The sequence below is a fragment of the Chiloscyllium punctatum genome, chromosome 21 (assembly GCF_047496795.1).
Source record: "Chiloscyllium punctatum isolate Juve2018m chromosome 21, sChiPun1.3, whole genome shotgun sequence".
NCBI lineage: Eukaryota > Metazoa > Chordata > Chondrichthyes > Orectolobiformes > Hemiscylliidae > Chiloscyllium > Chiloscyllium punctatum.
The window spans coordinates 3,744,604-3,766,807 of record NC_092759.1 but is presented as its reverse complement, the minus strand read 5'-3'; the positions used below and the strand labels follow the sequence as shown (position 1 = coordinate 3,766,807).

The following is a 22,204-nucleotide window of genomic DNA, read 5'->3' as shown; positions in this document are numbered from 1 at the left end:
ATTTGTCTGGATTGAAATCCATCTGCCAGTTTTCCGCCCACCTCTCCAGTCTATCTATATCCTCCTGTCTTCTCTGACAGTCCCTTATGCTTTCTGCGTAACAGCGAGTACGCCCCGTCCTCAGGGCTCAACCTTTGGAAGATTTCAAACCCATCGTGAAATGAGAAGATGCACAGTCTGACTGAAGACTTCAAGGTGAGGAGATTAACAAAGACACACTAGTCAGGTTAAGATTTTAATAAATTAACATGTTTCTTCATTGCAGTTTTCCACAGTTAAGACAACGCCAGAACACTTGCCTTACGTACCTGGATTAAAAACAATTATGAAATGAGTTCCCATCTATGCAAGTGGAATTTAATTCGAATTATAAAAATATCCCTGTCACATTTCTCCAAAGGACACAGTTTCGTCTTTATACAACACGTGTTAGTCAGATCCCTGCTTTTTTTAAAAATCTTTTGAATGAGTTCTCTTTTCCTGTACAGAGTGTGTGTGCAAATGAATAACAAACCGTACAAATGCACACTCAATTTAACTTGTCGTTGTGCAGTCTGAGGCATGCAGTTTTAATATTAATGATCAGTTCTGAAACAAAATATGCACTGTCGCTGTATCCCAGTCCATCAGGTGACCCAGCCTTCCTTACAGTGTCGACACGACCTGCTGTCTCGGGAAAGCGGCCATCTTCAAAGACCCCTCCCACCCCAGTTATACTCTCTTCAATCTTCTTCCAGAACATACAAACACGTACCAACAGATTCAAGAACAGCTTCTTCTCCGCTGCTATCAGACTCGCACTTTGGAGTTGATCTCTCGCTGTCCTCTGTGACTCTAACTCGATATTCATTCTGTTCTGTTACCCTGATGTACTCATGCAAAGGTATGTTTTGTCTGGTTAGCACACAGAACAATACTTTCCACTGCATGTCAGTCCAAGAAATCAAACCAAATAAAGTTGTCAACTTGACTTGCATTCTTTCGGGGTTGTAAGACAGTCTCAGCCCGATTTCACCTAAGCTTTTACCATGACAGAACATGGCCAAGTTGGGAAGACTGTATCATACAGGGAACTCCCCACATCAGATTCGACAAAGATAAGTTCACCTTAATCATTATAACGTGAAGGAGCCGGTGTTGGTCTGGGGTGGACAAAGTTAAAAATCACACAATGCCAGGTTATAGTCCAACAGCTTTATTTGGAAGCACTAGCTTTCGGAGCGCTGCTCCTTCACCAGGTAACTAGTGAGGCAGGATCATAAGACCCAGAATTTACAGCAAAAGATCATCGTGTCATGCAATTAAAACAATATATTGAACAAACCTGGATTTCTGTTAAGTCTTTCACCTTTTAGAATGGGTTGCAGGTTTTGGTTCATTCATATGCAAATCCCAGAACTTTTTTAAAGTCACATTCTCGAGATAACGTAAGGTTTTATATTAAAAAAGTGACATCTCGGCTCAGACAATGTATTAAAGGTGTGAGGTTAGGATCTGTCTGTATCCCAGTCTTGAGTCCGACTGGTTCTGTTTCAAAGTAGGAATTTATAAAATGTTACATCGATTGACTGCCTGCAGGTTGTGTGCTTTTTGATAAAAAAGAATGTATTTGCAAATGCAAATTAACCCCATAGACTTATGTGTTTGTGTGTGTGTGTGTGTGTGTGTGTGTGCATGTGAGGGGCAGGGGGAGAGAGAGAGCATGGGAGTGTGTGCATGAGAGTTTTTTTTATATAAAATCTTAAGTTATCTCAAGAATGTGACTGGAAAGTAGTTCTGGGATTTCCGTATTAATGAACCAAAATCTGCAACCCACTCTAAAAGATGAAAGACTTAATAACAATCCAGGTTTGTTCAATATCATTTCAGTTGCATCTCACTGTAAACTTTTGCTAGAAATTCTGTGTCTGTGATCTTATTCTTCACAACCACCTGATGAAGGAGCAGTGCTTCGAAAGCTAGAGCTTCCAAATAGGCCTGTTGGACTAGAACCTGGTGTTGGACTATAATTTAGTAATTATATTCTTTGCCTGTCCTTCTCACCAAAGTGGTTTGGTCTTGACTGTATTAAACTAGGACTCACACACACCAGAGAAGATGCGATGTAACTTTTTACAAGGATGGTCACAGAGAGATTATAGCTCTCGGAAGAAACTGGTCCTGAGGTTCAGTATGTACCATCTCTGCCTGAAGTCCTGTACCTGATATCCCGAAAGGAGGCAATAGCCTAGTGGTATTGTTGCTGGACTGTTAATCCACAGACCTGGCTCATGTTCTGGAGAGCTCGGTTCAAATCCCACCACGGCAGATGGTGCAATTTGAATTCAGCTTCAAGGGTAAAAAAATGGAATTAAGAGTCTAATGGTGACTATTGTTGGAGGGAAAATTTACCTGGCCTTGAAGGGAAGGAAACTGCTGTCTTTACCTGGTCTGGCCTACATGTGAATCCAGACCTGCACCCAATGGGGTTGACTCTCACCTGTCCTCTGGGCAATTAGGGATGGGCAATAAATGCTGGCCTAGTCAGTGACCCACCCCCACATCTTGCAAATGAATGATTTTCAAAAAAAAGGAAGGTGTCTCTATTAAACAGTTTGCAAACTGATTTGTAAATCCTTCCAGGAGGGAACAGCAGGATATTGGAACCATGATTCAAAGGGCTTGGAGTCTCGATCATCACTGTCCACAGCTACTGCATGCCAATAAAAAGTGCACATTGCCACAGGAGCTGAGGGACTCCAGCACGGTGGCTCAATGGTTAGCACTGCTGCCTCACAGCACCAGGGACCCAAGTTCAATTCCAGCCTGGGGCGACTGTGTGGAGTTTGCACGTTCTTCCCATGTCTGCGTGGGTTTCTTCCGGGTGCTCCGGTTTCCTCCCACTATCCAAGGATATGCAGGTTAGGGTGAATTGGCCGTGCTAAATTGTCCCATAGTGCCCAGGGATGTGTAGGTTAGGGTGGATTGGCCATGCTACATTGTCCCATAGTGCCCAGGGATGTGCAGGTTAGGGTGGATTGGCCATGCTACATTGTCCCATAGTGCCCAGGGATGTGCAGGTTAGGGTGGATTGGCCGTGCTAAATTGTCCCATAGTGTTCGGGTTGGGTGGGTTAGCCACGGGAAACGCAGGGAGTGTGGCTGTGAGCCTGATGTGAATTGCCGTGTGGTAAACAGCGCCGTGTGTGTGTTGGAGAGAGAGAGAGAGAGAGAGAGAGAGAACCTCAGGACTTTGACCCATAGTCCAGTACCACACAACCACAACACGAGTCAAATAGCCTCGGGTTTCTGTGATTCTGGGTCAATCACAGGATGGAGGCTGGACCGGGATGCAGAGGCTTTAGTGAAGCGGAAGGTGAAATTTGAGCAAGTCACAGAAATGAGGAATTCACTCCCACAGTCTGGGAGGATAGAGAAGCCAGGGCCCTTGCTTAGAACAGAAATTGCTGGAAAAAAGCTCAGCAGGTCTGGCAGCATCTGTGGAGAGAAATCAGGCTCAACGTTTCAGTCCGGTGTCCCTTCCTCAGAACCTCACTTGACCTGAACTCTGCTTTCTCTCCGCAGATGCTGCCAGACCTGCTGAGCTTTTCCAGCAATTCCTGCTTTTCGTTTCTGATCTACAGCATCAGCAGTTCTTTCACTTTTGACTTGCTTTCAATCTCTGTCCGGTCTTGAATTCTCCCAGTTCTGATAAAAGGATACCCTTAATTCTGCTTCCTTCTCTCTAAAGATGTCGACACGCCCACTGAGATCTTGCAAAGTCATTGTGTGGTTTTTTTTTAATGTTCAAATTTCTTGAACTTTGATTCCTAAAGAGAACTAAAACGTGTGTTCCTTCCTATGAAGTTTCCTTCTCTGTCTTTTGTGGAAGTGGATGTCCCTGGTTCAGCCAACTCTCCCACCAACTGCTGACATAAGGACGCCATCTTGAATCAACTTGTGGTAAAGGGTGTTGTGTGCGTGTGAGAGAGAAAGAGAGAGAAAAAGAACTCTAGGATTTTAACCCACAATCCAGTACCAAACACAAAACCGGAACTAGAATCAAAACACCCGTATTAATGTGACTGTACGGAAATAAATAGGACGACCTGCATTTGTATAGTGCCTTTCACATACGCAAAAACACAACCAGAATTTGCTGCTGGGGAGCACCATCCCGCAAAACAAAGATGCATTTTCGTTTTGCATTCAAACCAAGAACATTTCGTTTCCTCCACCCCCAGTTCTAACTCTTCACCATCCTGTACATGTGTACTCTCATCGAAATGCACATTCTCTGAGGGTTCCACACTTTGAGAGCTCGAGAATAGTTGTCCCTTTTAAATTAGCTCTACGCTTTAACGAAGCAGACCATTCCAAGTGAAATCTCCTCTTTTATGTATCTGTACATAACCCTCACTTAAGCCAGCTCTGTAAGTTTCCCTCTAACTTCCAAAGTTGTGGGAGTGAAGAACTTGGGTCGTCCTTATAGAAGGATGACTGATAAATCTCGTAGGCATCAGGACACGTGCAAGAATGCCAAACTTCAAAGTGAGCAACAATTTATACCGAATGAGAAAAGGGAGCTGATTGGTTGAGTAAGTCAACACTGATTGGTTGAGGCTTTGCCACTCAAGTTTTGAAAGTTGTCGGGGGGGTGGTGGGAGTACAGATAGGGTCCAGGTTTTGTTTTACACAGTTGGACAGGAAGGTGTGGAAAGCTTTAAGGTAACTGATGTACTACATGGAAGATGCCTCTTCACCATGATAATTGGAACAGCGCTCCGAAAACTTCTGATTCCAAATAAACCCATTGAACTATAACCTGGTGTCATCCGACTTCTGACTTTATCTGTCCAGTCCAACATTGGTACCTCCACATCATAATAATTACAGGGGAGGCTAGTGGTCCTTATCACCTGACTGTTAATTGAGAGAATCGGGTAACGTTCCGAAGACCCGGCTTCAAATCCCGCCACGGAATTCAATAAGGAATCCGGAATCTAATGATGACCGTGAACCCATTGTCGGGAAGAACCCATCTGGTTCACTAATGTCCTTCAGGGATGGAAACTGCCATCCTTATCTGGTCTGGCCTACACCAGACTGAGACCTTGAGTCTGATTTCTCTCCACAGATGCTGCCAGACCTGCTGACTCCAGACGTGACTCCAGACCCACGGCCAATGGGATTGGCTCTTAACTGCCCTCGGGGGCGATTAGGGATGGGGCAATAAAGGCTAGGCCCAGCCAGTGATGCCCCCACAATAAATAAAAGTCTCCTGCTGTGCTAACGGAGTTTAGATCGCTCAGGTAGAGGTGGTCAGCAACTTCAGAAAAGAAAATGCAGCAAGGTGACCAACGTGAGATCTTTCCGAGATTATGAAGGGGCTGGATAAGGTAGATGTATTGTTTTGGCCACTTGTGGAAGATACCAAAGCTAGGGCTCATACATGTGAGGTGGTCACAACGCTTCAAGGACAGATGTACAGATGAGGCCCGTTTTCCCTCGAATTTAGAAGGGTCAGGGTGATCTGATTGAATTCTTCAATACATTAACAGGAAGAGAGCAGCATAAACTTACAAAGTCCACTGGTGGAGGGTTCTAGAATTAGGGCCAGACCGTTCATAGAATCCCCTACAGTGTGGAAGCAGGCCATTCGGCCCGTCGAGTGCAAACCGACCCTCTGAGGAGCGCCTCACTCAGACCTACCCCATCCCTGTAAGCCCGCATTTCCCATAGCTAGCCCACCTAGCCTGCACGTCCCTGGACACTACGGGACAATTCAGCGTGGCCAATCCACCCTAACCTGCAAGTCTTTGGACTGTGGGAGGGAACCAGAGCACCTGGAGGAGGCCTGCTCTCCTACAGACAGTGGCCTGAGGGTGGAATCGAACCTGGGTTGAGCAGCTTCTTTCTACACTGCAGAGATTCTATGAGGAGACCAGTCCGCCATTCAATATGATCATGGCTGACCATCCAGCTCAGTCCCCTATTCCTGCTTTCTCCTCTCCCCCACCCCATCAACCCCCCAATACCCTTTGATCCTGAGAACCACATCTGCCTCCTTCTTGGAAACGGTCAACGTTTTCTGGCCTCACCCTAGAAATGTGGCCACGCTCTGGGTGACCTGCTCCAGAACATGAGGGCAGCGGGCAGACCCTAGCGTGCAAGGGTAAGTGAGCCGCATCCAACGCCCGGCCGGCAAATTGTCTCCGCGCGGCCCTGCCAACTCCCCAGGGAGCCCGGCGTTCCCATCCTGACGGATTCAAGACGGACGCCTTTGACCGCCCGACACCTTTGACCTTAGCACCCCAACCACCCCACCCCCACCGTGGTAACCCTGAAGAATGAAGCGTTAGGTCAGGACGAAGGCCGGGAATTGGCATGGCCGCCCTCCCCGTGGGGGGGGGGGGGCATTGTGGGATTGGCAGCGAGGAGGAGTGGCGACGTTTAGGGAGATTTCTCTTGGCTCGGTGCCAACAACCAGGCAAGACGTTTCCCTCGGGCAAGAGGGAGCCACCCATGCCTCTCCCCCCCCCCCCTCAGAAATGTTTCTGCGGCGTCTGTAGGCTTTTGACAGTGGGAGTCAACGGGAACAGTTTGGCATCGAGAAGATCCTTGTACTGGAGCTCAGGCATGACCATCCTTAAACATTTCTCCCTGGTGCTGTTATCCAGATTCGGGTTCAGGTTATAGCCCATGATCTGGGCCCGGCCATACTGGAAGGGTTTGATGTTCTTGTCCTCGATTTGGCTGGCGTCCACCGGCTTGCTTCCCTGGAGACACAGGTCCATCAGCCTCCCGCGCTTCTCCCTCAGGATCAGGACGTCGCTCCTCATCCTCTGTAGGCCGTAGTCCTCCACCTTCTGCCAGAAGGTGCGGTTGAAGTGGAGGTAAAGCTTCCAATCCAGCGCGTTCCAGGCCTTCACCCGTCGGGTTGCGTCCTCCGACAGCCGCCTCACCGTAACGTTGCTGCGGAAGTTCAGCTTGAAGGAGACGACGTCGTCGAACTCCCAGCACAGGGCGTCCTTCAGCAGGATCATGGACTCGTCGAAGTACTCGGAGAGCAGGATGAGATGGAAGGTAGCCCCGATCTCCTTGAGGACCAGCTCCACGTAGTCAGCCGTGTCGTTGGCGTTGGGGTCGAAGCCGAAGTCGAACCACATCAGGTTGCGGGCGTACTGGTTGCCCCGCTCCCGGGCAGAGTAATACCTCCACGGGTCACTGAGGAACTGCTCCAGCGACTCCACCTTCTTGAAGGCCGAGCTGGTCCCCTTGTAGTAGGTGAAGGACGATTCGGCCAGGGTCACCGGGTTCCGCAAGATCGAGAAGTACAAGGTCCCCTTTGCCATCACTTTCTCAACCTAGAGAGGCCACAAACGGACAAGGGTCAAGGGTTTTGGTGAGGCAGCGTGGAACGTTCACAAGGATGTTGCTGGGAACGCAGGGCCTGAGCTACCGGGAGACGATGCACAGGAACGTCGGAAGCTGAGGGGTGACCTTACCGTAAAATCCCTGCAGTGTCGGAAGAAGAGCATTGGGTCCACATTAACACGGACAACCCACCCTAACCTGCACATCCCTGGGCACTATGGGACAATTTAGCACGGCCAATCCACCCTAACCTGCACATCCCTGGGCACTATGGGACAATTTAGCACGGCCAATCCACCCTAACCTGCACATCCCTGAGCACTATGGGACAATTTAGCACGGCCAATCCCCCCTAACCTGCACATCACTAGACACTATGGGACAATTTAGCATGGCCAATCCACCCTAACCTGCACATCCCTGGGCACTATGGGACAATTCAGCACGGCCAGTCCACCCTAACCTGCACATCTTTGGACTGTGGGATGAAACTGGAAGAAAGCCATGGGGACCAAAACTGAGCAGTTAGGTGAATTGGCCAGGCTAAATTGCCCGTAGTGTTAGGTGTAGCGGTAAATGTAGGGGAATGGGTGTGGGTGGGTTGCGCTTCAGAGGGTCTGTGTGGACTTGTTGGGCCAAAGGGCCTGTTTCCACACTGTAGGTAATCTAAGAATGTGCACGCTCCACATGGACGTTCGCCTGAGGGTGGAAGCGAACCCACGACCCCAGCGCCGTGAGGCAGCAGCGCTAACCGCTGAGCCGCCATCTTAGTTCCACGCTTCCTTTTAAAAATGGAATCCAGGTCCCATCACGTCGGGATTCGGAGCTGGGGTCCAGCGATAATACCACCACGCTGCTATTATCGCCACCTACCTGCGGCCTGAAGAACCTCATGTGGTTGCATATGATGTGATACTCCTGCAACTTTGCGGGACTGTAGTATTTGATCTTCCTTGTACTGAACAGGAAGGGGTAGCCAAACTGGTAGGAGTTGGGCAGGGCAAACATTAAGTTTCTCGCCTCCCCGAAGCGGTAGAGGATGTTCAGGATGGTACTGCTGGCCGTCTTGTGGGTCTTCAGGAACATCACGTGCGTCTTGGGCTGGCAGGATTTCCGCGGAATCCCTCCTTCACTGCGGGGGGTCATCGTCAAACTCCGAGACTGCTCCCGCTGATCCGAGGCCATCCTGGAGAAATGCAGCAAGGTTCAATTTATCTAGTGTCCCGGTTTTGTTGCTACGGCACAGTCGGGGGGGCGGCGGGGGGGGGGGGGAGGGGGGATTTCCTGTCTCGGGCATTGTTAGTGTTTGGAATTCTCAAGGGGTACGGGGGTTTGGGGAGGGAGCAGAGGAGAGAGTGGACCTCGCTGGAAGACTACAAGTTCCCGAACGGCTCCTGATCCCATCTGGGACTGTCTCTGAGGGCAGCGCTGAGTCAGGAACATCTCTGCCGGCCTGGAGTCACGTGCAGGCCAGACCAGGGTAAGGATGGTAGATCTCCCCCACCCTAAAGGACGGTAGTGAACCAGACGGCTTTTAACCACATCACTGATGCGGTCTCCATGGCAATACAAATGTGGGAAATTGGAAGCTGATTCAGTCATAGAGTCATAGAGATGTACAGCACGGAAACAGACCCTTCAGTCCAACCCGTCCATGCCAACCAGATATCCCAACCCAATCTAGTCCCACCTGCCAGCACCCGGTCCATATCCCTCCAAACCCTTCCTATTCATATACCCATCCAAATGCCTCTTAAATGCTGTCATTGTACCAGCCTCCACCACATCCTCTGGCAGCTCATTCCAGACACGTACCACCCTCTGTGTGAAAAAGTTGCCCCTTAGGTCTCTTTTATAGCTTTCCCCTCTCACCTTAAACCTATGCCCTCTAGTTCTGGACTCCACAACCCCAGGGAAAAGACATTGCCTATTTATCCTATCCATGCCCCTCATAATTTTGTAAACCTCTATAAGGTCACCCCTCAGCCTCCGACGCTCCAGGGAAAACAGCCCCAGCCTGTTCAGCCTCTCCCTGTAGCTCAGATCCTCCAACCCTGGCAACATCCTGGTAAATCTTTTCTCAACCCTTTCAAGGATCAGCAGACCTCGGCTGATCACTTCCCTGCCACTCCCCTCTGACCCCACTCCCTTCCCCCCGCTCGTCTCCCACACCATCCCCCTCTCCCTTTCCTTTTCCCCAACTCTCTCACCTTCCCCCACTCCCTTTCCCATTCCCCCCTCACCTTCCCCCACTCCCTTTCCCCTTCCCCCCTCACCTTCCCCCACTTCCTTTCCCCTTCCCCCCTCACCTTCCCCCACTCCCTTTCCCCTTCCCCCCTCACCTTCCCCCACTCCCTTTCCCCTTCCCCCCTCACCTTCCCCCACTCCCTTTCCCCTTCCCCCCTCACCTTCCCCCACTCCCTTTCCCCTTCCCCCCTCACCTTCCCCCACTCCCTTTCTCCTCTCCCCTCCTCTCTCTCAACTTCCCCCACTGCCATCCCCCCTCATCTTCCTCTCCCCCTTTCCCCTTCCCCCCTCTCCCTCACCTACCCCCACTCCCTTTCACCTTCCCCTCTCCTCTCCCTCATTTTCCCCACTCCCTTTCCCCTTCCCCTTCCCCCCTTCTCTCTCACCTTCCCCCATTCCTTTTCCCCTTCCCCCTCCTCCCTCACCATCCCCCACTGCCTTTCCCCTTCTCCATCCTCTCTCTCACCTTCCCCCACTCCCTTTTCCCTCCTCTCCCTCACCATCCCCCACTCCCTTTCCCCTAGCCCCCCTCTCCCTCACCATCCCCCCACTCTCTTTCCCCTTGCCCCCCCCTCACCATCCCCCACTCCCTTTCCCCTTGCCCCCCTCTCCCTCACCATCCCCCCACTCTCTTTCCCCTTGCCCCCCCTCACCAGCCCCACTCCCTTTCCCCTTGCCCCCCCTCCCTCACCATCCCCCCACTCTCTTTCCCCTTGCCCCCCCCCTCACCATCCCCCCACTCCCTTTCCCCTTGCCCCCCCCTCACAATCCCCCACTCCCTTTCCCCTAGCCCCCCCTCCCTCACAATCCCCCACTCCCTTTCCCCTAGCCCCCCTCTCCCTCACCTTCCCCCACTCCCTTTCCCCTTGCCCCCTTCTCCCTCACCATCCCCCACCCCCTTTCCCCTAGACCCCCCTCCCTCACCATCCCCCACTCCCTTTCCCCTAGCCCCCCTCTCCCTCACCTTCCCCCACTCCCTTTCCACTTCCCCCTCCTCTCTCTCCTCTTCCCCCACTCCCTTCCCCACTTCTGTCCCTGGTTCCCCTCCCCCCTCCCCCTCTGCAGATCTCCATTCAACAACAACACTAAAACACAATGGCGCCTGACACACCAATCGCTGTAGAAGATAAACACTCAGCATATCCATTCTTGGGTGGATTCCTGCAGGAGCACAGATCTTCGGATTCTTAACAACGAGGTCTAGAGGGAGTGGCTCTGCCAATCCTTCAGGGTTGTCCTGGAGTCTCTCCGGATTAAGGATTTACCTCCTGTGTCTGACTTTTAGCAAAGAGGCCAAACCACTCATTGGGGCGTGAACGAAGTGGACTGTTCGACTGCGTTGCAGTCATTGTCACAGCTACGAGAACAAAACAAAATGATCTACCAGGTGAGGCTTTGGGAAATAATTGGTCACGTATCGCCATAACCAATGGCCAATGAGGATTTGCAACCTTTCAAGGTTTCATAAAATCCCGACAGTGCAGAAGCTGGCCATGCGGCCCATCGAGTCCACAATGACCCTCGGGAGAGCATCCCACCCAGACCCACCCCCTGTCCCTGTAACCTTGCAATCCACCCTAACCCGCACATCCCTGGGCACTATGGGACAATTTAGCACGGCCAATCCACCCTAACCTGCTCATCCCTGGGCACTATGGGACAATTTAGCACGGCCAATCCACCCTAACCTGCACATCCCTGGGCACTATGGGACAATTTAGCACGGCCAATCCACCCTAACCTGCACATCCCTGGACACTATGGGACAATTTAGCACGGCCAATCCACCCTAACCTGCACATCCCTGGACACTATGGGACAATTTAGCACGGCCAATCCACTCTAACCTGCACATCCCTGGACACTATGGGACAATTTAGCACGGCCAATCCACCTAACCTGTACCATCCCTTGGGCACTATGGGACAATTTAGCACGGCCAATCCACCCTAACCTGTACATCCCTGGACACTATGGGACAATTTAGCACGGCCAATCCACCCTAACCTGCACATCCCTGGGCACTATGGGACAATTTAGCACGGCCAATCCTCCTAACCTGCACATCCCTGGTCACTATGGGACAATTTAGCACGGCCAATCCACTCTAACCCGCACATCCCTGGGCACTATGGGACAATTTAGCACGGCCAATCCACCCTAACCTGCACATCCCTGGGCACTATGGGACAATTTAGCACGGCCAATCCATCCTAACCTGCACATCCCTGGGTACTTTGGGACAATTTAGCACGGCCAATCCACCCTAACCTGCACATCCCTGGGCACTATGGGACAATTTAGCACGGCCGATCCACCCTAACCTGCACATCCCTGGGCACTATGAGACAATTTGGCACAGCCAGTCCACCCTAACCTGTACACCTTTGGACTGTGGAAGGAAACCCGAGAACCTGAAGGAAATCTCGCTGACTCAGAGAGAATGCGCAAACTCCACACAGGCAGTTGCCCGAGGGTCCCTAATGCTCATGGGTATTGCTGGATGAGGCCAAACCTAATTGCCCCCTGTCTCACTAGGTGCCATTTGGGAGGGTATTTAAGAGTGAACCAGATTGGCTGTGGGTCTGGAGCCACATGGAGACCAGAGAAGGGAAGGAGGGGAGATTTCCATCTCTCCCTGGTGTGGGCTGCTCTCTGCTTTTCCAGCTGAATGATAAACCCGATGTAAGGCAGCCACAGTGTTACTGTACCAAGGCAGCGCTATGCCTTCGTTAGGGGAAGGTGTTGCCTTGGTTTGAGAGAACCCTGCATAGAAGGAGATGTCCCTTGGAGACTTAACCTGAGGGCTACCACGCCCTTCTGCAAGGGGAGAGGTTTGGGAAGGAGAGACCCTTCCTGGGAATTTCAGCCGGGAACCGAACCCACGATGTCGGGATCACTCTACATCCCAAACCCATCATCCAGCCAAGTGAGCTAACCCCCCCACCGCTGCCTGCTAACTCCAGCGCGTCGGGGAGGTGAGACCCCTTCCAGCCTTTAAACCGTATGTCGGTGAGCACCTAAAATGTCGTTTGGTGGGCCAGTCGCCGGTGAGGAGGTTTAGAGCAGATAGGTTGGTAACGTCTAAACGGGCCGAAGGGCCTTTGCTGTGCAGCGTGACTCGATGGAGTTATTTACAGCAATTGATGGTCGTTGCCCTATCTTCATTTTGTGGATCTACGAGTTGAATATAATTTCCAAAAAAGTTGCCGTAGTGTTCCCCAGGCATCAGTCTGACTGCGATAGCAGTACCATGTTCACGCTATCTCCCCTTGGTACGTAGTTAGTTATCAATGATCAAATGACGGTGTTTAAGGTGGTCAAAGTAATTGACGGAGGGGAACTCATTCTGAGACAGGGTGCCCAGAACAACAAAAAAATCTTTGACATCAGGCCCAGTTACTCAATCATTTATATAAACAAAGGGTCAAAGGGTCTCGTAACGTCAGCTCTTTTCTCTCCTTACAGATGCTTCCAGACCTGCTGAGATTTTCCAGCATTTTCTCTTTTGATTTATATAAACAATTTAGATGTGAACACAGGAGGTACAGTTAGTAAGTTTGTAGATGACACCAGAATTGGAGGTCTAGTGGACAGCGAAGAGGGTTACCTCAGATTACAACAGGATCTGGACCAGATGGGCCAATGGGCTGAGGAGTGGCAGATGGAGTTTAATTCAGATAAATGTGAGGTGCTGCATTTTGGGAAAGGCAAATCAGAGCAGGACTAATACACTTAATGGTAAGGTCCTAGAGAGTGTTGCTGAACAAAGAGACCTTGGAGTTCAGGCTCAGTTTCTTGAAAGTGGAGTCGCAGGTAGATAGGATAGTGAAGGCGGTGTTTGGTATGCTTTCCTTTATTGGTCAGAGTATTGAGTACAGGAGTTGGGAGGTTGTGTTGCGGCTGTACAGGACATTGGTTAGGCCACTGTTGGAACATTGCGTGCAATTCTGGTCTCCTTCCTATCGGAAAGATGTTGTGAAACTTGAGAGGATTCAGAAAAGATTTACAAGGATGGTGCCAGGGTTGGAGGGTTTGAGCTCCAGGGAGAAGCTGAACAGGCTGGGGCTGTTTTCCCTGAAGCGTTGGAGGCTGAGGGGTGACCTTATAGAGGTTTATAAAATCATGAGGGCACGGTGTCTCAGTGGTTAGCACGGCTGCCTCCCAGCCCCAGGGATCCGGGTTCAATTCCAGTTTGTACATTCTCCCCGTGTCTGCGTGCGTTTACTTCGGGTGCTCCGGTTTCCTCCCACAGTCCAAAGATGTGCAGGTTAGGGTGGATGGGCCGTGGGTATTTGTCCATAGTGCCCAGGGGATGTGCAGGTTAGGGTGGGTTGGCGGTGGGAAACTGTCCCATAGTGCCCAGGGATGTTCAGGTTGGGGTGGATTGGCCGTGGGAATTAAGCGTTATCGGGTAGGGGTTGGGATGCTCGTCAGAGGATCAGTGTGGACTCAATGGGCTCAATGGCCTGCTTCCACACTGTAGAGTTTCTAAATGGCTGTGTTTGAGTTACCTCTTTCTCGTGAAGTCCGTTAACACACATTAATGTTCAGCATTTAGATGTCAACAGTCGCTCGTACTAACGAACTTAAACTTTGCCAAAACTGTTCATCAGGACAAACGCAAGAGTGCCAAATTTCAAACGAGGCTGTCCCCTGTTTCTCCTGCAGCACACACTGCTGTGATTGCTGGCCACATGGTATTCTTGTGTTGGTCCTGATGACAAGAATCTTTTGCCTTTCAGTGGCTGCAGACGTTAGATCTGAACCACTGGCTGCACCATGGTGAAACGAGGACGAGGGTCACCTTTTTTTATCTGTGATGCCTAATGTCTGGATCGCCAGTCCGATCGCCATGAGAATCACCACGGACATCCACAAGACACTCAGTGTGCACCATTGCAGTAATCTTGGCTTCCTGAAGGGACGAGAGAGAGAAAGAGAGAGAGAGAGGGGGGGTGTGAAAAGGTTATACTAAAACCTGCCTCCCCATCCAATCCATAATCCCAAACTAGTTCCCACCTGCCTGCTCCTGACTCAAATCCCTTTCCTGTTCATGGACTTATCCAAATATCTTTCACACATTGTAACTTTACCCACATCCACCACTTCCCCAGGATGTTCATTCCACACACAAACCCCTCTCTGTGTAAAATAACTACGCCTCATATCTTTTGAAAAACGTCCTCTCTAACCATTAAAATATGCCCCCTGGTATTTAAATCCCCCACCCCAGGGAAAACACACCTGCCATTTGCCTTATCTACAGGCTTCATGGTTTTATAAACCTCTATAAGATCACCTCTCAACCTCCTACACTCCATGAAAAGGGCTTAAGGAGAAGGAGAACATCAGTTCTCCTGCTCCTCGGATGCTGCCTGACCTGCTGTGTTTTTCCAGCACCACTCTGATCTTGACTCTAATCTCCAGCATCTGAAAGAAGTCCCGGCCTATCCAGCCTCTCCTTATAACCCAAAACTTCCAATCCCGGCAACATCCTGGTCAATCTCTTCTGAAAGATCTCCAGCTGAATAATATCCTTCGATAGCAGGCCGTGACGATGCTTAGACAAGGTTATGTGGTCCTTGATCGTTTTCCCAGAGGGTTTGCAAACACGTAGATTCTGAAACATCTGGGCTGGATGGGTTTTAGTTTGATCATACCTAACAGATACTGCATCAGGAAAAAGGCTTTCGAGTTTAAGATAATTGTACAACGTGAGGGGAGTGGCCAGTTCTCCCAGCTCAGCTTGTCTCTGGTGTGATTTGGTGTTTGGAAGGCTGGCTGTTCAGAACCGCTGGTCAGTTGGTCAAAGGAACAGCTACATGGAATCGTGCTAAATATCACTGCCATCTCTCTCTCCTGTAAGACCCTGTATTTGATTTTACCTTTTTCTGCCAAGGGGTGTTTATGGGGATCGTTGCAGGAATTTGGAACAGCATCATTAAGTCAGGATGGTCTGTTAGGTTTTCGAACTGGTTAAGTTACTCCACCCCCATTCTGCTCTCTTTTGTTTGTGTTTCATTCAGTAACCTTGCAAATAAACTAAGTGGTTGGGCCAGCTGCATCGCTCCTGGAATATCTGCTTTACACCTGCTTAAAACAACGAGCCAAGTTAAGGTCTGGGCTACTTTCTTGATATGTGTTGAGGGGGTCTGGCCCAGTTCATAACTGGGCGACCAGAACTGGACACAGTTCTCCAGCAGAGGCCTCACCAATGACCTGTACAACCTTAACATGACGCCCCAACTCCTGTACTCGAAGGGCTGAGCAATGAAGACAAGCATGACAAACACCTTCTTAGCCCTTCTGTCTACACGTGACACAAAGGTCAAAGAATTATGTGCCTGAACGCCTAGGTCTTGCTGTTTTACAACACTACCCAAGATCCAACTTTTAACTGTATAAGTCCTGCCCTTTGTTTTACCCAAATGCATTACCTCACGTTTATCCAAGTTCATAGAACATTCCGGCGCAGTACAGGCCCTTCGGCCCTCGATGTTGCGCCGACCTGTGGAACCAATCTGAAGTCCATCTATTCCATTCTTGTCCATATGCCTATCCAATGACCACTTCAATGTCCATCTGCCACTCACATTTTCTGACAATTGACTCAATGTCACCATTAGACTCTTAATTCCATCAATAGACTCGTATTTCTGGATCGTGTTTTGGTTCCAATATCGGCTGTGGTGGGATTCAAACCCAGGTTCACAGGACCACTACCTTCATCTCTCGGTTAACAGTCCGACGGCAATACCACTGGGATCATCATCTTCCTTTATAGATAGCGAGAATGCACCTTTTTCTTTGACTGTGTGTTTGATTGCCTTCGGAAACTGATACATACACCTTCGGACACCTCTTGGAAAAGGGAGGAACCAGCAGAGTTGGGGAGGAGTTAGAAGTGAGTTGGGAGATATGTGTGTGTAAGCAAATGTTTATCGTTGATTTGTATGACTCAGAAAGGTTTCACAATCGGGAAGCTTTCTGTCTGTTTACTGTGGGTTTAACTGGTCCACGTCCTCCAAGCCAGATTGTTAACGTGCTGTTTAAGACCGAGGGTATTCGTGACAGACATTGCCAGCTTCTGCGAGGCAGGGGGGTCGGGGTTTTCAGATTCAACATCATTGTGTTCTGGTTGGATACAGCAGGAATCCTCCTGTGATTCAGGAGGTGAATCCTCTAACACCTGAGTTACAGTTCATGTCCCGCTGTAGGGTCTTGAGGCTGTAAACTAAGGTCACACTTCCCAGTCTAGATCAGAGTGGTGCTGGAAAAGCACAGCAGGTCAGGCAGCAACCGAGGAGCAGGAAAATCCACGTTTCGGGCAAAAGCCCTTCATCAGGTGCTTTTCCAGCACCGCTCTAATCTAGACTCTGATTTTCCAGCATCTGCAGTCCTCACACTCCCCAGTGCAGTACTGGGGGAATGCTGCACTGTTGCAGTCTTAGAGGACGCGTGAACCTGGGACTTTATCTGCTCGCTCTCTCTGGTGGATGGTCAGATACAGAGGGAGTGGTTATGAAGGCATTTTAACCTTCATCCCTCAGCCCTTTGAGTACAGGAGTTGGGGCGTCATGTTGAGGTTGTACAGGACATTGGTGAGGCCTGTCCTGGAATACTGTGTCCAGTTCTGGTCCCCCTGTTATAGGAAGGTGATTATTAAACTGGATAGGGTTCAGGAGAGATTTACCAGGATGTTGCTGGGTATGGAGGGTTTGAGTTATAAGGGGAGGCTGGATAGGCCGGGATGTTCTTCATTGGAATGTAGGAAGTTGACCTTATAGAGATTTATAAAATCATGAGGGGCAGAGATAAGGTGTCTTTTCCCTAGGATGGGCAATTTCAAGGCTCTTTTTAAGATGACAGGAGAAAGATTTGTAAAAGACTTGAGGGGTAAATACTACATGATGCAGTAAACTCGGAGAAGAGGCCTTAGCTGCTCCCGGTGTGGTTTTCCCTATATCGGGGAGACCGAACTGTTCACCAAGCATCTCAGCCGGGCCTGTAGGGACCAACCGAACCTCCCAGTCACTCGCCCATTTCAATTCCCCCCCCCCCCACTTTCCCATTCTGACAGGACCACCCTCAGCCTCCTCCATTGCCACAACGAACCAAATCGCAAGTTGGAGGAACAACACCTCACCTTCCGTCTGGAGCCCAGAGGTCTCAATGCGGAGTTCTCCAATTTCAAATAACCTCCCTCCCCATCCCCCAACTCCCTTCCCAGCCCCTCCCCCTTGCCTTCCCCCCCCCATCCCCCCTCCTCTCCTAGCTACCTACTGGATCCATTCCTCCCATTGGCCAACAAGGTCGTACCCTCTACTTGTCCTCACCTATCCCCACTTTACCACCCTGACCCCACCACCCCCTTTATCTGCAGCTCCCCCCTACATCCACCCCCAGTCCTGGAGAAATGTTACACCCCGAAATGTCGACTTCCCCACCCCTGGTGCTGCCTGGCACGCTGCGTTCTTCCAGCCTCCTGCCTGTCTGGTTTTTTTTTGCACTTTTATTCTGTCTCTAATCCTTACCTGGTCTGGCCTTCACGTGACTCCAGACCCACAGCACTGCTGGCCCAGCCAGTTAGGCCCTCAAACCATAAATGAATGTTTTAAGAATTGCAAATGTTTTTTTTTTCGCCGTTTAATTCAAAGCAAGATACTGTGGGAGGCTGCAGATCTGAAACAAGCGACAGATAACCCTAGAGAGAGTCTGGTAGCAACTGAGGGAGACGCAGAGATCACGTCTGGAGTCTCCTGTCTCTAGGAGTTGAAACATTAACTCCGTTTCTCTCTCTCTCTCTCTCTCTCTGTCTGCGAGTAGACCTGCTGAGTTTCTCCAGCCTTCTGCACAGAAGCAGTTACATTTCTTGGGGTTGAAACGCAGACTTTGAGTCTTTCACTGGGGTGAAGGATTTCCAAGATCAGATTAGCCCCAGCAGCAGCAGACATGAAAACTCCTTGAACTAGAATCCCGTGGCCGGGCAGAAGCTGAAATTCCCATTCCTTGGGAACTTTCTGGCATTCGGACTAATCGTGGAAACGTAGGGCTGTACAGCATGGAAACAGACCCTTCGGCCCAACCCGTCCATGCTGACCAGATATCCCAACCCAATCTAGTCCCACCTGCCAGCACCCGGCCCATATCCCTCCAAACCCTTCCTATCCATGTACCCATCCAAATGCCTTTCAATGTTGTAATTGTACCAGCCTCCACCACTTCCTCTGGCAGCTCATTCCATACACACACCTTCACCATTGGCCTTATCGATGCCCCTCAACGTCCCAAGAAATTATATCCCAGCCTATCCTTGGCCCGTAGATCCTGGAATAAAGCAGATGGGTTGAACAGCCTCTGCCTGCGCTGAGAATTCTCCGTGAGTCGGCACAACACTTATTTTGGCAATTCTTGCTCCTTCCCTAAAACCCCTCCGCCCTACGCTCCCCATCACCCCAGCCTTAATTCCAATCCCTCCCAGCCACACATATCCCCTCTCCCTATTCCGGCCTCTTGACCATCCCTCCGCCATTGGCTGTCAGGTTGCTAAGGGCTCCACTCTGTGGAGACCCCCTCCTCAAAGTCCTCTCTCCCTGCACACCAACCCACCCTCTTTAAAGTGACTGGTGATGGATGAAATGTATTGAGGAAGATTGAGGACTGTGTCTGCAGCACGTTTAGGTCTGGAAGGTACAGTGGTGTGTCCCTTCCTCTGGGCTTGGAGACACCTGGTCTGACAGCGAGCAGGTTCATGAGGGAGGTACCTCTTTAAGCTCCCATTTGGAAGATGTTTCACACCCCATTTCTCACACCTGCTCAGACTTGCATTTTTGACTTGGGGATGGTCACCTTGATATGTCAGGAGTTGAAAGGGTTAAATCTCTCAACAGACTCCTCCCACCCCAACACCCCCTCACCCCAAAGACCCTGACCCAGACCGGTTCATCTCACTGCAGGGTAGAGCTTTATTGTATCATCTGAATACAACAAACACACACACACAACCTCACACTCCCCCCCACACACAACCTCACACTGCCCCCCCACACACACACACAACCTCACACTCCCCCCCCTCACACACACACAAACTCACACTCCCCCCCACACACACACAACCTCACACTCCCCCCCTCACACACACACACACAATCTCACACTCCCCCCCTCACACACACACACACAACCTCACACTCCCCCCTCACACACACACACAATCTCACACTCCCCCCCCCCCCACACACACACCTCACACTCCCCCCCTCACACACACACACAAACTCACACTCCCCCCCCACACACACACAACCTCACACTCCCCCCCTCACACACACACACAATCTCACACTCCCCCCCCCACACACACAACCTCACACTCCCCCCCCTCACACACACACACACAATCTCACACTGCCCCCCCCACACACACACACACAACCTCACACTCCCCCCCTCACACACACACACAATCTCACACTCCCCCCCCCAACACACACAATCTCACACTCCACCCCTAACACACACACACACAACCTCACACTCCCCCCCTCACACACACACACAATCTCACACTCCCCCCCCCACACACACAAACTCACACTCCCCCCCCACACACACACAAACTCACACTCCCCCCCTCACACACACACACAACCCACACTCCCCCCCACACACAACCTCACACTCCCCCCCTCACACACACACACACAATCTCACACCTCCCCCCCCCACACACACACAAACTCACACTCCCCCCCTCACACACACACACAACCTCACACTCCCCCCCTCACACACACACACACAATCTCACACTCCCCCCCCCACACACACAAACTCACACCCCCCCCCCACACACACAAACTCACACTCCCCCCCCACACACACACAAACTCACACTCCCCCCCTCACACACACACACAATCTCACACTCCCCCCCACACACACAAACTCACACTCCCCCCCCACACACACAAACTCACACTCCCCCCCCCACACACACAAACTTACACTCCCCCCCCACACTCACACAACCTCACACTCCCCCCCTCACACACACACAAACTCACACTCCCCCCCCACACTCACACAACCTCACACTCCCCCCCTCACACACACACAATCTCACACTCCCCCCCCACACACACAAACTCACACTCCCCCCCCACACACACAAACTTACACTCCCCTCCTCCCCCCCACACACACACATAAACTCACACTCCCCCCTCACACACACACATAATCTCACACTCCCCTACCCCACACACACATAATCTCACACCCCCTATCCCCCACACACACAAACTCACACTCCCCCCCCCCACACACACAAACTCACACTCCCCCCCCACACACACAAATTACACTCCCCCCCTCACACACACACACACACAATCTCACACTCCCCCCCCCCACACACACAAACTCACACTCCCCCCCCCACACACACAAACTCACACTCCCCCCCCCACACACACAAACTTACACTCCCCCCCTCACACACACACACACAATCTCACACTCCCCCCCCCCACACACACAAACTCACACTCCCCCCCCACACACACACAAACTCACACTCCCCCCGTCACACACACACACAATCTCACACTCCCCCCCCACACACACAAACTCACACTCCCCCCCCCACACACACAAACTCACACTCCCCCCCACACACACAAACTTACACTCCCCCCCCACACACACACAAACTCACAGCCCCCCCCCACACACACACAACCTCACACTCCCCCCCTCACACACACACACAATCTCACACTCCCCCCCACACACACACAAACTCACACTCCCCCCCCACACACACAAACTTACACTCCCCCCCTCACACACACACACACCAACTCACACTCCCCCCCCCCACACACACAAACTCACACTCCCCCCCCACACACACAAACTTATACTCCCCCCCTCACACACACACACACACAAACTCACACTCCCCCCCCACACACACACAAACTCACACTCCCCCCCCACACACACAATCTCACACTGCCCCCCCCACACACACACAAACTCACACTCCCCCCCCACACACACACAAACTCACACTACCCCCCGTCCCCCCCAACACACACACACAAACTCACACTCCCCCCCACTCCCCCCAACACACACACACAAACTCACACTCCCCCCCAACACACACACACAAACTCACACTCCCCCCCACTCCCCCCCAACACACACACAAAAACTCACACTCCCCCCCAACACACACACACAAACTCACACTCTCCCCCCCAACACACACACACTAACTCACACTCTCCCCCCCACACACACACACAAACTCACACTCCCCCCCTCACACAATCTCACACTCACCCCCCACAAACACACAAACTCACACTCCCCTCCTCCCCCCCACACACACACATAAACTCACACTCCCCCCTCACACACACACATAATCTCACACTCCCCTACCCCACACACACATAATCTCACACTCCCCTACCCCACACACACACAAACTCACACTCCCCTACCCCACACACACAAACTCACACTCCCCCCCCACACACACACACAATCTCACACTCCCCTACCCCACACACACACAAACT

The 22,204-nt window shown here is 51.2% G+C and overlaps 1 protein-coding gene and 1 pseudogene across 1 annotated transcript; both read right to left on the bottom strand.

The window, feature by feature from the left end:
• Positions 1 to 222: 222 nt before the first annotated feature.
• On the bottom strand, positions 223 to 18,980 carry gal3st4 (galactose-3-O-sulfotransferase 4). Its single transcript, XM_072591467.1, has 4 exons — positions 18,858 to 18,980; positions 14,410 to 14,520; positions 8,229 to 8,541; positions 223 to 7,345 (listed from the first exon to the last, which is right to left on the bottom strand). Exons 2-4 carry the CDS (start codon positions 14,475 to 14,477, stop codon positions 6,524 to 6,526), a joined length of 1,203 nt encoding a protein of 400 aa, XP_072447568.1. The 5' UTR covers positions 14,478 to 14,520; positions 18,858 to 18,980; the 3' UTR covers positions 223 to 6,523.
• Positions 16,612 to 22,204, bottom strand: part of LOC140492426 (amine oxidase [flavin-containing] A-like) — a 46,011-nt pseudogene continuing 40,418 nt past the window's right edge.